Source organism: Anas acuta, chromosome 1 (assembly GCF_963932015.1).
Source record: "Anas acuta chromosome 1, bAnaAcu1.1, whole genome shotgun sequence".
Taxonomy (NCBI): domain Eukaryota; kingdom Metazoa; phylum Chordata; class Aves; order Anseriformes; family Anatidae; genus Anas; species Anas acuta.
In genome coordinates, this window is record NC_088979.1 from 76,889,502 (window position 1) to 76,905,080 (window position 15,579).

The 15,579-nt window shown below is 39.3% G+C and overlaps 1 protein-coding gene across 3 annotated transcripts; it reads left to right on the forward strand.

Moving 5' to 3' along the window:
- Positions 1–2,852: 2,852 nt before the first annotated feature.
- On the forward strand, positions 2,853–15,461 carry TLR7 (toll like receptor 7). Of its 3 annotated transcripts, none has more exons than XM_068683044.1 (3): positions 2,853–2,958; positions 3,443–3,488; positions 8,452–15,461. In XM_068683044.1, the coding sequence occupies exons 2-3, from the start codon at positions 3,486–3,488 to the stop codon at positions 11,590–11,592; spliced, it is 3,144 nt and encodes a 1,047-aa protein (XP_068539145.1). In that variant the 5' UTR covers positions 2,853–2,958; positions 3,443–3,485; the 3' UTR covers positions 11,593–15,461. The 3 variants fall into 3 exon arrangements, with proteins under 3 accessions (XP_068539145.1, XP_068539139.1, XP_068539133.1); XM_068683038.1 differs by lacking the exon at positions 2,853–2,958 and adding an exon at positions 3,100–3,352; XM_068683032.1 differs by lacking the exon at positions 2,853–2,958 and having other exon boundaries at positions 3,353–3,488.
- The last annotated feature ends 118 nt before the right edge of the window (positions 15,462–15,579 follow it).

Sequence of the window (15,579 nt, forward strand, 5' to 3'; positions counted from 1 at the left end):
TGTCCTGTCAGAGAAGTTAACTCTGTCCTATGTCAGACATCTTTAGACGACTACTACCTGCCTTGTTGGTAAGCCATTCTCAGTAACAAGAACACAAGGCACCTTTGCTTTCAGCAAATGCAAAATGATTTGTAAACATGAAGCAGTCAGTCTTGACACTGTGGTAGCCTGGCACAATCTGTTTTTGGAAATGGGAAAGTCTGTTTCTGTGTTGGTAGCAGCTCCATCAGTCATATTTTAGCTCTCAGGACTGTTGGGTAAGCTCTTTGTGTAGATCTGTGAAGCTGTCCTCTCACCAGAAAGCTGAGAGGGAAACCACTTCCCATCCTCTGCCTTTGATGTAGGCCAATCTTCTTTGCTGTTGTGTTCTGTTTACTGTTTTGATTGCATTTAATGACTACAAACACAGTTCTGCAAATGCTCTCAGCAGGAATTTTTACATTTGTACATCCCTCAAGGCTTCTGCAAATTATTTTGTTACCATTTCCTCAATTCTGCTATCCATTTCTGTCTGTGGTTCTCTTTGTACATCTGTCTGCATTGGTTTAAACAGCTTATATATTTCAAAATTTGAGCAACTTATGTGATAATTTCCTTGGAAAATTGTGCAACACTACACTCTGAAAGTTTATTTTAATGGATACTTTTAGTGCTATCATTGGTACAAGGGTTGCCTCTTTAGAGAGAAAACATTATCATAAGACTTCAAGACTTTAACTAAACTACCTAGCTTTAAATCAAACACAGTAGAATCATTATTTTGTTAAACTGCAATAATATACTGTAAATTTTAATTTAGAAGTAAAAAAAAAAAAAAAAAAAAAAAGGAATTATAGAAGTTCGATCTTCACCAGTCTGATTTTAATCTAGCTGAAACCCAAACCCGTAGTTGAAAGATTAAGAAGTTTAAAGAACCTTGCTCTATTTTAAATGATATTCTCCATTCAGAGAGCCAGCAAAGTACCCATGTTTTTACCAGCATGTCCTTTCCTGACACACAGCGCTTTCGGTTACTTTGTGTTTCTCAGCAGGCAAGAGAAATTTTGTGCAAGGGAAAACTGAACTTTTAAAACAGTAAGTCAATTTTAAACCCTGAGCCTCCAAAAATCAAATTATAGCTCTGAAGTTTGTGGCTGCTGAGCTCCCTGCTTTTGACCCCCTGCTTTTGAAGGAATATATTACTATATTTTGCTACCCATTTCTTAGATTAAAAAAAAAAAGGCACTTTGTGATTCTGTTAGTGTTAAAGTTGCAGTTTCACTCTGTGCGGAATTGAAACTCTCATGCTCTTGATGCTCTTGGTTGAGTGACAGTCACTTCCTAATATAAAATAAATAAAATAAAATCAGCCTTAGTCCAAAAGAAAAAGCAAAGTGACAGTAAAGCTATTAAAGTTCCTGAAGTTTGTAGCTATAGACTGCCAGGGAAATTTCCAAAGGCACTGAGTACCTGTTGAAAATCATGGGGTTGGGAAACCCCATGGGTGCTTTAGAAAACCTACTTACAATCAAAGTGAGTGGACGTTAAGCACCTCACGCTTAAGCTCTGTTCCAGTGTAATAAATCAGAGGCATATTTAGGTGCTTGAAAAAAATCAGCTTTCACAATCCGGCTCGTGTGCTGTCATTCTTTTAGGTACTATTACACAAGTAAGCACATTTGTTTTATAATAAGATGAATAGCTATAGATGAGCTACAGATAACTTTCTGCTCTGATGATGTACAATCTGTGAAGTATTCTAGGTGGAATAGCTAATGTATGGTATTGCAATGAATGTTTTCCTCCTCCCAGAAGAGCGTTGAATGGTCTTGTAGAACTTAGCAGGATTTTAGTGAGACATCTGCATTATTTATAATAACCCTAAATGAAAACCTCAGTGCATCTTGCATGAAAAGAAAAAATCCAGTTACTTGTCAATAGCAAGCTAATCTTTTTATTATTACTATTACAGTATTTTAGTAATCAAGTACAAAATATGAGAAACACAGTCCCGAACCTATCATGAATTAATGAGCCCTTTCCTACTCCTTGATTGAAATGGTAATGACACAAAATGTTTTCTTCTGTGTGCTTTCTTGTTTTTGTTTATATGAGTCAGCCATGAAAAGATGGGGATTTTAAAACATGATTGCAAGTTAAGTCTCTGTTCTTTCATTGGGTTTCAGTCTTTCAAAACGAGATCAGCTCCACAACAGTCAAAGAAATTATGAATGGATATTCAAAATGTAAAGAAAAATATGTACAGAAAAATAAATAAAATGAATAAATTAACACTAATAAATATCCTAACCATCAAATTATCCTGTACTGCTAAGCATAGCAACTTCTAAATATGAAACTCACAGCACTTTCTATCTCTTAATATGCTGTTTTCCATGTCCTTGCCACTCTTTCTTTTTTTTTTCGCTTCTGTTTTCCTTCTGTTTCCCTAAATCCTATTCAATGAAGCTGAATTCTTAATGGAAAAAAAAATCTATTAAGAGATTTGTCTGTTTGTATTAGGCACTGAAAAGATTCTTAGTAAAAAGCTATTAGTAGTAGAAAGGAACCCCAAATAATCACAGAATCACAGAATGGCTGAGGTTGGAAGGGACCTCTAAAGATCATCTAGTCCAACCCCCCTGCCAAGCAGGGTCACCTACAGCACATTGCACCAGATGGCATCCAAATGCTTTTTGAATATCTTCAAGGAAGGAGACTCCACAATAATAATAAAAAATATTAAACTTCCAAATTTAAAATATTGTTAACGTCTTTCTGTGGTCATACAGGTTGCACTAAAAATGAAGAAAAAAAAAAAAAAGGAACTTGAGCTTCTATAAATCTTTGTTGTCTCAAGTGAGTTCTACCCTTGCATAACACATTTCTCTCCTGTCTGATTAACCTTGTTTTCTTGTTCTGAGTATTTTGTAATAGTCCTCTTTCAGGATTCTCCATGGCTTGACTGTTTAACTTAGAGTAGGTCTTGTTATTGTTATAGTTTCTTAAGCTATGAGCCTGTAGATCTGCAGATAGGTGAAACACACAGTTTTTAAAATAAGAAGCATGTTCCAAAGTGGCAGGGAAGAGAGCAAACTGTGGCATAAGAGACCAAAAGAAAAAAAAAAAAAAAATCTTTTGTCACAGCAGCACGTGGATTTATGAGTAATGTGAGAATTTGTTTAAAAGGCAAAAAATAGTACTCAGTTCTTTTAATGGGGGTGGAGGAGTAACTGAGTTACTACTGTTTTAATTTTAAAGACAGATATTTGAGGAAGTGGGCTGCAGCAGTTGTTTCATGTTTAATTATTTCTCAAGTTGCTGTTCAGCTGAAGAGAAAACAGATAAAGTTGTATTACTGCTGTTGTCTTGAGTGAGTTATGTCATGCTACACTCTCCTCTCTGTCTGACCTGAACCAGTGGGGACCTCTTTCATGCTCTTTTCTTCTGTTCTGGTTTACAGTTTTCTCCAACGACAAATCTTTCAGCTGTGGAAGCACACAAAAATGGTATGTGAAACTTTTGTTTTAAAGTTGTTGTTATAACTCTGTAATTGGAACTGTTGAGAAAGGTTTTCAATAATATATTTTGCTTTCTAAAGTCTATATATGCTGTTGTGGCTATAAGCTGCAATTCATAATGACAGGAAAGGAAATCTGGCATTTATTTGCTCTGATATGTTTGCAGGAGTATTATAATAATGTATTTTCTAACAGTTTTAACTTCTGTGGTGTTCTTTGCTCTCTAGCCTTTCAATCTTTCACCTTTTAAAATTCATATGCAGCAATTACAGAAACACTTCATTAAGAGACACCCAGCCATGTTGTTTCTGAATATTTGAAGAATACTACAGTTCAGATTGAATTCAATTACAGATTACTGAGCACATGTGCTCAGTTAATATCAGAATATAAGTAGTTTTGAACTTTTTATAAACACAAAATTTCTCTTTCCTTCACAGAGAAAAGGACAGCTCACATACATACCCTAGCTGTACTTTTAAACTAGTTTCTCATTACAAGGACTTTGTACAAGTCATTGCCTATTTCTTCTAATTTAAGCAATTTTTTTTCTTTATTTGTTCTGGTTCTATAACAAAGTGTTTTGCATATGAGCAGTTAGACACAACACCAGAATGTAACAGTTTGCAGTTAAAATAGCTAATACATTGAAAGGGTATGGGAACCCAAAGTATATGCAGAAATGAAACACAAAGAAAGTGAGAGCTAGGCTTGCTGTGCAAAGATGCCAGGATTCCCCAAAATAGAGCAACAAGTAGGAGTTGAAAATCTGAGTGTTTTGCAAGTCTCAGTTGGCTTTTTTTTTTGACACCTGAAGGAACTTTCAAGCATATTCATGAAGACTTTAAGGGCTCAGATTCATTGCACCTGCTTCCAGGCACCTAGCAATGCAGTTCCTTGTCTCTGGTAGGCGTGCAGTCAGGCACAGCTCCCTCGATGTTCGGAGAGCTGAGCAGCGCCTGAGGAGAGGCCCTGCTTCACTGGATGTCAGTGCAGCCCAGGTTGATGGCACTGCATTGAGGAACCCAAGTAAGTATGCAAAATTTGATTCCCGAGTGCAGTGTCTGAATAGAAACACATAGAAAGTTTGTGATGATCTAGGCAGCAATCTCATGTTGCCCAAGTCCTAATCTATTGCTTGGATGGAGGCTTTTAAGTTGGGTTAGCAATCTTTAAAGCTTGATTCTGACTAAGTTTTCCTCAACAGCAGCAAACCTGTGGTTTGCCCCCAGTTAGCAGCAGAGGTTTTCCTTCCTTATTTTAAGATTACCATTAGACACAGGTTCCAGTGACTGGCAAGTCCATTCTTTTTCCCAAGCCAGGTGACTAGAACATGTCATGGCATGGACATGAATGAACAGTACCAATAAAATAAAACACATTCTCACTTAGGATTTTTTTCTAGTCTAGTAAAGAGTCATTTACACGAATAATATGGTATGGTCCTTGGAAAAGAAGGAAGGCAGAATACTTACAATGATGTATCTGTATTTTTCTTCTGCAATGTCTCTTTTCATTCAAAGACAGACCTTCTGTTTGCCATGTAATGAATGTCAGTGGTAGTACCCTTTCTTCTACCTCCCCCTTTCCTGCCCATATTAATGGATAAAAAGAGAATACTTTAAAAAAAAAATAAATAAAAAGCAGGACAGTGTAGGGAAATTAATGTATTTTATCTTCTCCAAATTAGCTCCCCACTTACTCTGATTATTCTTATTCATCTTTTTCATCCAAGACTGTACTGAAGCAATGGTGAATGATAATATCCATGTCTTCACTTTGTGTGAGTTTCCAAAGTGAATTACTATAAAGCAAATGAAAGTAATTTTTATTAAAATATGATTCACAGAAGTTGAAAATAAAGAAACGACTCATTGCTTTGGAATTCATGGCCATAGTCTGGTTAGTCCAGGTCAGCTTTTCCTAAGTAATTTATAAATTATAGTCATGGCTATCAACCTGGATATTTCATAGTTCACAGAATCACAGAATGGTTTGGTTAGGAAGGGATCTTAAAGACCATCTAGTTCCAACCTATGGCAGGGATACCGCCCACCAGATCAGGTTACCCAAAGCCCCATCCAGCTTTGCCTTAAACACCTCCAGAGATGGAGCTTCCACAGCTTCTCTTGGCAACCTGTTCCAGTGCCTCACCGCACTCACAGAGAAGAATTTCTTCCTTATATCTAATATAAACCTACCTTCTTTCAGTTTACCCCTTGTGCTATCACCACACTCCCTGACATAAAGTTCCTCCTCAGCTCTCCTGTGGGCCCCCTTTAGGTACTGGAAGGCCACAATACGGTCTCCCTGGAGCCTTCTCTTCTCTAGACTGAACAACCTCAGCTCTCTTAGACTGTCTTTGTAGGAGAGGTGCTTAACCCGAATCGATCATCTTTGTGGCCCTCCTCTGCACTCATTCTAGTAATTCCATGTCCTTCTTGTGCTGGGGGCCCCAGAGCTTTATGCAGGACTCCAGAAGGGGTCTCACAGGAGCAGAGCAGAGGGGGAGAATCAGCTCCCTTGATCTGCTGGCCACACTTCTTTTGGTGTAGCCCAAGATACTGCTGGCTTTCTGGGCTGCAAGCACACATTGACACATTGCACATTTAACCAAATCTTCCCTTTCTTTGGACCTTCTGATGGGAAGAAAGCTCTGTGTCTCTTTGTGGGAATGGGAAGGGAAGTAGTGGTAGAGGAAGGGCTGTGGTGTAATGCACTACCAGGAAATTGATATGATTTTCATATGCCAACATAGTGGAAGATCTGCACTGGTTTTTAACAATTTTCCTTATATACTGAAGCTTTATATTCTGAAGCTGACTGATTGAATCCCCAAAGTGACTCCACTCAGTTGTTGAATCTAGAATTGCAGTGCTGTGAGAGACTTGATCTAGCTTCTCTTCCACTAGCTGACCTGCTAATCGCTAGAGTGCTCCTCCAGACACAGAGATGAACCAGGAGATTTAGTATTGTTATCTGAGGTAATGCAGAAACACGAAGTTATACTTGCATACTGAAGGGATATAGTGGTGTAAGTAAACACATCGTAAAACATGAATTCCTAATTAATCTATGTCATCTACAATGCATGTCTAAGGAAATGCTCAGCAGTGTTTTCACATACTGTCTATATCATGAGAAAGTCTTAATATGTTCATGCTAGCCAGATAAAAAGCCAAAACATTTCCAAGTATCTTGAATACTTTACCTAATCACATGATTTTCAGCTGCTTACCTGGTTATCTACATTTAGTCAGTATTATTCTATGAGTAAATAATTCTGTTTTTTAAAGAGCATTGAGTACCATGTATCTATCTGCAGTCCTTCAAAACTGAGTTCTTCGGGTAGAAAGTAATTATTTTGATTTATGGTCATTTTGGTCATCTTGAAACTTTTTGGCCTGCACCAGACAGAGGCAGTTATGAAGCTGTGCAATGCAGCAAAATGGTCATGGCCCCTCTGCCTCTGCTAGGCAAGCCAAGGCTGGCAGCACGCCTGGCTGGCTGGCTGTCACTGGTGTCAGGGCCAGGGCATCTTTGTCACTCAGAGCTGCTGAAGAAGTAACTAGCATGTCATGAAGTATTAAAATCCCATTGCTCTTCCCACCATACACACTACTCTGTAAAGTAGTCAAGATCACAAAGACTTGAGAGACTGTGTTTTTTTCAAGGCTCTACAAATGTTTATGGGATTTTGGCCCTGAATATTGAATTATTGTAATTCTTTTAAGATAAACGTTCCATTTAAAATCTGTGTTTGATTTTCACTTTCAGACCTACCACTGATGCAGTGCCCTCTTGGCCCTCTGTTTTTATTGGACAGTGAAAATGCAAGCTGATATTAAAGTATATTGAATCATAGAATCATAGAAACATATGCTTGGAAGGGACCTTAAAGATCAGATAACTCCATTGCCCCTGAAATAGGGGCCAGGTTGGTCATCCACAGCTTCTCTGGGCAACCCGTTCCAGTGCCTCACCACCCTCCGAGTGAAGAATTTCCTCCTAATGTCTAACCTGAATTTATCCTCTTTTAGCTTAAGACCATTCCCCCTTGTCCTGTCATTACCTATCTGAGTAAAGAGTCCCTCTCCATCAGGTCACAATGAAGTCTCCCTGGAGCTTTCTCTTCTTCAGGCTGAACATGCCCAGCTGTCACAACCTTTCTTCATAGGAGAGGTGCTCTAGCCCTCTGATCACCTTTGCGGCCCTCCTCTGGACTAGTTCTAACAGGTCCACATCCTTCTTGTGCTGAGGACCCCAGACCTGGATGCAGCATTCCAGGTGGGACCTCACGAGGGCAGAGTAGAGGGGAACAATCCCCTCCTTTGACCTGCTGGCCACATCTCTTTTGATGCAGCCCAGGACACAGTTGGCTGCAGTTGAGGCATAGTCACTGACTGTTTTTGGTCAGCCATGCATTTATTCTGACACATAATAGAGGAAGAATGCTTATGTGAAATTTGAATTATACATGCAGCTGTTAGTACATTTTTGAAAATGTATACTAGTTCTTAATTGGCTATAGATTTTCTTTTATGCTTTTGTCTGCTTCTAAATCCTGACTTTACTTATTTATGTATATTATACAATTTCAATTTGCTGGATGTCTAACACTCTTTCCCCTTAAATAAAATTCTCAGACTTTAATCAACCATCTTGTAATCGTTAGCAGAATTTTTAACTTTTTAAGATCTATTACTTAGAAAGTGATATTTATCATGTCACTACTATGTTTAGGGATAAGAGAGGAAAGAAAGCATTTGAGGAAATACCAATATAAGCTGTCCCCTATACTTAGAATCCTTCCTGCACATCCACTTCTGGCCGCTGTAAGACAGGGTCCCAGATGAACTGAATATTTAACCCAGTACATGGTTGGTCGGATGTCCTATGTCACATGTTCCCATTACACTCAATTAATACCTCCCTATTTCCTTATTTTTAGGTACCTCATGCAGAGACATCAAATGCACTGCCATTTGTCTTGCTTTTCTTATTTCCACTGTTGTTGTCAGGAGCTTGGTTTCCTAAAAGTTTACCCTGTGATGTAGAAGCCTCTGAAGGTTCAGTGAGAGTGGACTGCAGCGATCGTCGTCTCACAGAAGTCCCCAGAGGGATCCCCGCAAATGCTACAAACCTGACCCTGACTATTAATCATATCCCCCATATTTATCCAACATCTTTTGCTTATCTTGAAAGGCTTGTGGAGATTGACTTTAGATGCAACTGCGTGCCTGTCAGGCTGGGGCCCAAAGATCATGTGTGCACCAGGACACCAACAATTGAGAATGGCAGTTTTGCTGCTCTGACAAGACTGAAGTCATTGTACTTGGATGCAAATCAGTTGTCGGAAATACCCCGGGGTCTTCCTAGTACTTTAAGTCTGCTAAGTCTAGAAGCAAACAGTATCTCTTCTATCCAAAAAGCTAATTTTTCAGAACTAAGAAACATAGAAATATTGTATCTGGGACAGAACTGTTACTACCGTAACCCATGCAATGTTTCTTTTGAAATTGAACAAACAGCCTTTCTGGATCTGAAAAATTTGACAGTGCTGTCCCTGAAGTCTAACAACATAACTCATATTCCACCCAACTTGTCCTCTACTTTAAAGGAATTGTATATTTACAATAACATAATTCAAGAGGTTCAGGAATACGATTTAAGTGCCCTTCACAACCTAGAAATTCTTGATCTCAGTGGTAACTGCCCACGTTGCTATAATGCCCCATATCCTTGTGTTCCCTGCCCCAATAATGCACTTAAGATACATTCAAAGGCTTTTTATTCCTTGAAAAAATTAAGAATTCTGAGACTTCACAGTAACTCTCTTCGGAATATACCCAGCAGCTGGTTTAAAAACACAAGGAATCTCGAAGAGCTTGACCTCTCCCAAAATTTCCTCATGAAGGAGATTGGAGATGCTCAGTTTTTGAAGTTTGTCCCCAGACTTGTAGAACTGGATTTGTCCTTTAATTTTGAACTTCAAATGTATTCTCCATCCTTGAACCTGTCCAAGACATTTTCTACCCTCTCAAATCTGGAAATCCTGAGGATCAGGGGTTATGTCTTTAAAGAACTGAAAAAAGAAAATCTATATCCATTGCTCAATCTTAGAAATCTAACAGTGTTGGATCTTGGGACTAATTTTATTAAAGTTGCTGACCTAACAGTGTTCAAGCGATTCCAAGCTCTTAAAGTCATAGATCTGTCAGTGAATAAAATTTCTCCTTCTTCAAGTGAAAGCAACTCCTATGGAATTTGCTCTAATCCCAGGATTTCAGTAGAGCAACGCAACAGACAAGTTTTACAAGAGATGCATTATTTCAGGTATGATGAGTATGGCCGAAGTTGCAAGTCCAAAGACAAAGAAGCTAATTCCTACCGACCTTCAGTAAATAGGGATTGTCTGGATTATGGAAAAACTCTGGATTTAAGCAGAAACAACATCTTTTTTATTAGCCCCTCAGACTTCCGGGATCTTGATTTCCTGAGATGCCTCAACTTGTCAGGTAATGCAATAAGTCAAACTTTAAATGGAAGTGAATTCCACTACCTGTCTGGATTGAAATATCTGGATTTTTCTAACAACAGGATTGACTTGCTATACTCGACTGCTTTCGAAGAGCTGAAACTTTTAGAAATTCTAGACCTAAGCAACAACAAACATTATTTTCTGGCAGAAGGTGTTACTCATGTCCTTAATTTCATGAAAAACTTAGCCTATCTGAAAAAGTTGATGATGAATGAGAATGAGATTTCTACCTCTATTAGCACAGGGATGGAAAGCCAATCTCTTAAAATTTTAGAATTCAGAGGAAATCGTTTAGATGTTTTATGGATGGATGGGAATGCTAGATACCTGTCATTTTTCAAGAATCTGACCAACTTGGAAAAACTGGATATTTCCTTTAACTCACTCAGTTTTTTGCCTTCTGATGTTTTTGAAGCTATGCCTCCAGAACTCAAGATACTCAACTTAACCAATAACCGGTTGAAGGCTTTCAAGTGGGGAAAACTCTACCTGCTGAAAAAACTAACAACTTTGGACCTCAGCAACAACCTTCTGACTACTGTTCCCCGAGAACTGTCCAATTGCACTTCCACACTCCAAGAACTGATTCTCCGAAACAATCACATTCAACGGCTAACCAAATATTTTCTCAGAGGTGCAATTGGACTGCAATACTTGGATCTCAGTTCAAACAAGATCCAAATAATTAAGAAATCTAGCTTCCCCGAAAATGTCATTAACAACCTGAAGATGCTGCTTTTGCATGGCAATCCTTTCAAGTGCAATTGTGATGCAGTGTGGTTTGTTTGGTGGATCAACCAGACTCAAGTGACTATTCCTCTTCTGGCCACAGATGTGACATGTGCTGGCCCAGGGGCACATAAAGGAAAGAGTCTGGTTTTCCTGGATCTGTATACTTGCGAGTTGGACACCTCCTATTTGATCATGTATGCATTATCAGCTTCAGCTGTCCTAGGTTTTATGGTGTTTGCTGTTATGAGCCACCTATATTTCTGGGATGTGTGGTATAGTTATCATTACTGCACTGCAAAGTTGAAGGGCTATAGACGTTTACCTTTACAAGATACTTGCTATGATGCATTTATTGCCTTTGACAATACAGATCCAGCTGTGAATGAATGGGTGATGACAGAATTGGTTGAAAAGCTGGAAGATCAAAAAACCAGAAAGTTCAATTTATGCCTAGAAGAAAGGGACTGGCTTCCAGGACAGCCAGTCTTTGACAACCTTTCCCAGAGCATTCAACTGAGCAAAAAGACCATATTTGTGCTAACCAACAAGTATATTAAAAGTGGCAGCTTCAAGACAACATTTTACATGGCCCACCAGCGCCTTCTAGATGAAAAGATTGATGTGATTATCTTGATATTTCTCGAGAAGATATTGCAGAAGTCCCGGTATGTTAGGCTGAGGAAAAGGCTGTGCAGAAGTTCTGTGCTGGAATGGCCGACTAACCCTCGATCTCAGCCCTACTTCTGGCAGACTCTGAAAAATGCCATAGCTACATGCAATACCCTGGCTTACAACAACCTTCTCCAGGAAACTGTTTAGCTCTACCATTCACTGTGGAATATTGTTACTATACACGGTGAGGAAAAGATACTGAACTTGATGTGGAGAATGTGTAAGTTTGCTGTGACAGGATTCAATATAAATTGTTGCCAGCAAATGTTTAGCTGACATACACCTTGCTTGGCATTTGTTACTGCACAGTGAGAGAACATGCACTCCCCACTGGAAGTCCCTGGTTTAGAATGGAATGGCCACTTCCAGCTTTCAGTTCACTGGAGGCCTCCAGCATCTCCTGTGGTTGGGTCAAGTGTGTGTGAGACGCTTGTTCACCTTACTTTAGCACACAGGCTGCCAGGAGGAGCTAGGCCATGCCCAAAGTTGCTGTTATTTGGATCACTGGTGGAGTAAATATGATTTTGTTAGAAAATTATTGTTAGTGTGTTTGTATGTGTTTATGAAAAACAGGGACAGCATTTACTGACACATTCATCTCAGAAAGTACCTGAAGCAAATTTCACACTTAGGAGTCAGGAAAATGTAAGAACAATTATCTTTTCAACTCAGGCTTCCAACAGCTGAGTCTACCAGTTCTGTCTGACTGGGCAGCAGCCCTAATCACTGGGGAAATGATATACTGGTGGGAATGCTGTCTAGGGCTTGGATGTGGGATGGGAGCTCTACTGCTGTCAGATTGTCCAAAAGCTCATAAATCTGAAGAAGCTTTGGAGAACTTGCATGGGATAAAATAAGAAGGCATGAGAGAAACAAGTTCAGAAGGGCTCACAGGCAATGGGTTGGAAAGAGTTTGGAAAGGGGATCCCTTTGCATGGAGCTGATGCATGGGAGTGAGGAGGGAGAGCTGGACAGCAGGTAGGCTGAGGGAAACCTTTGAAAATGGCAGATGGAGAAAACTGTGGAAAACAAAGAGGATGAGATAAAGAAAGGAAAGTAGGAAAAAAGAAGTGGGGAGAATTGGGAAGAACAGAGAAAAACACTAACTAAATTATGGCATGATAGAAATAAAGAAGGATTTACTGATAATTTCCAAGCAATCTGTTCAGTTTCCTTTTCATCTTCTTCCTTGGCTGCTGTCTGAGCTGGCTCCTCCCTGAGATCTTCAGACTTCTGTCCAGCGATGTGGGGTTTGCTTTAGGAGCTCAGCTTCACCATTTCCACCCAGGTCCTGTGTCGCAGTCCCTTGTGTATCAACTGGGACAGTGTCAGCAGGCCCAGACAGATGTGGGATCTGGGGACACACAAAACAGTCAGAATCACTTACCTCTGCCTGCCCAGACCTTCTTCAGAGCAAAACACCATCAAACTACAGAACATATAAGACCAAGTCATACAAGGAGGGAAACCGTTGGACTATTTCTTTAGGCATACCATGATTGCTCCAGAGCATTTTCAATCCCTCCTTTCATTCTTGTTCCCCAGGCAGATCTCTTCCACCGTGGCTGCTTAAAACCTAATCTGGTAATGCGCCTGACTTCAGAGATAACCTGAAGAAGAGAACGAATGCTGTTTAGAAAAATAAAGGCTTGGGCCTATTCCTCACTTTGGCTTATAGAGCATCCTCATAAAACTTGTGACAGTTTTTCAGCTGAAGTCTTTAAAAAGGCATCATAAACCTTCATGTGTTGCTCAGATAGTTTTGGGAGAAGCAGTGTGCTCTCACCTTGCACTTCTGTCTGCAGCAGAGTCTGGGCAGCTTCTCTCCTCTCTCTTACAGTCTTTTCTCTTCTGGTTACTTGTCTGGCCCATGGGGAGAAGATGCTCTTTATTGATTTGAATTTGCTTATCTCAGCTGCTTCCTGCATTTCCACACCCACATTTCGGCCTCGTCCTTTCTTCAAACAAGACATTTTTGTTTTAGTTCTAGACATCTAGGAAGACAGGAGCACAAACACAAACAAGAAAACCAACCTTCACATAACATTAGAGATAAGAAGGGTGTTATTTTTTGTCTCAGTTTGTTGCAGTGGTTTTATTGATGACCAACTGAAACAGGAGAAAGAGCAGGACCTCGGTAGCAAAGTGGGTGTTCTGTATCTTTGTTTTAAAGAATGTCTTTCAATGGTTGTGTTTGTAAGCCTAACCAATCTGTGTCTGTAAGTATATTACCATGAGCTGTAATGCAACTCTCTTCACAAGGTAATGCTGAAATAGGAACCTCTGCTCCTCAGTTACTCCCATGACATGTCCCTCCCTCTCCCCACACCACTTCTTCTACCTGAAGCAGCTTCCCCTTTCTCAGCCGGTGTGGTTAGGGCACAAGATCACTTGGCTTATCTGAGGTTATGAGGAGAAGTCTTTTCTCCTCTTCCATTGAGAAGTGATGAAAGGATAGGTACGGGATGAGTAGCAATGGGTATATGTACATTATTTGTATCCAAAATAAATCTTCCATGATGCCACTTGAGGCCATTTTCCCATGCCTTGTCACTTGGTACTTGGTATAAGTACCAATCCTCATTGCTCTACAACCTCCTTTAACATAATTGTACAGTGTGATAAGGTATCCCCTGAGCCTCCCTTTCTCTAGGATGGACATCAGTCCCCTCAGCTGCTCCTTTTAAAATCTGTTTTACAGGCCCTTTACCAGCCTAATTGTTCTTCTCTGGACATGCTCCAGCACCTCGATGTCCTACTTGTAGTGAGAGTCCCAAAACAGAACCAGTATATAAAATCCTCTTTTATCTCTTTGATCTCCTTATTTTTAAGAACTGGCATATGAGAAACTTAAAGCTGACTCACTGTGAGAATAATTTACATTGGAAGGGACCTCTGAAGGTCAAAATGGGTCTAATTTCAACACAGCATTTGCTTGCTTAGGTCCTTGTTCATACATAAACTTGGAGCACTTTGTAGGAAAAATGACATCCCATGCAGGAACATGATAACAGCATCTCTAAAAGATCTTGTGAAGATCAAGAGCTCTTGTTCTGTAGTAATTGTATTTGGGTCACAAGCACTTCAGACTAGCAAACCCTTGGCTTCTGAATACCCTCTGCCTCTTCATTTTCTAAATCTCACTCTGAGAGTAACTGCCTGAAGAAAGAATCTCTGTGATAAACTGTTCATCAGAAATATTCAGTCATCAGTGACATTCTTCCATTTGCTCTTAACAAGATATTCATTTAGGTTCTTATTCTTCCCAGTTGCCTCTGTAGGACCTCAACTTCATCAAGTGTGTATGGAAGTTATCCTCTTAATTTGGGAAGATAAATTTTGTGTCTAAATGCAAAAGACATACACAGAAATCCACCATTATCTCCACAAGTATAAATGGGAAAAGTAAAGCACAAAGAAGTCAAACCATTTCTATAGTGTCCATTTGCTGATAGTAAAACTGAAAAAGATAATCTAGACATGTAATCTTTAAATGGAATCTGGATGCATTCCTTGGTTAATGAGTACATTCACATTATTTATACATGGGATTATTTAGTTAGAAAAATATACAAGTTAAAAATAAAGCGTGGACATGGGGACAAATTCTTACTGTGGTTGTGCACATTATGGAAACAATGTTGAGGCAGTTGGAAACCCTATTAAGATATTTAAAACGGGTTTAGTGTTGTTGTTTGTTTTGTTTTGTTTTGTTTTGTTTGGGGAGGGGGAAAGTGTTTCTTTGCTCCAGGTATGCAGCTGAAGAAGTGGTATCAGAATAGCAACAGATCTAAATCAGTGGCCTTATCTATCTGGCCTTTGTCTTCCTTCCTTTGTTCTTACTCAGACATACTGCTAATGGCAAAGTTCTGAGCAAAAGCAGATCTAGATAACTGTGTTTTTTGTTTGTTTGTTTGTTTTGTTTTGTTTTAAAAAAAGAATCACACACTAAAAAAACATCTTTTCCAGTGCAAATTCAGAAACATTTGAGGAAATAAAATTTCAGGCTTTTTGTAGCCGTGTCATTATGATTACTGACAATAGGTTTATACAATTATGGAAAATCTGGCAAGCTTGCAAAACTGAAGGATTCAGGTTTCAGTTTCTACCAGTTTCAATGTTTTATTATTTTTT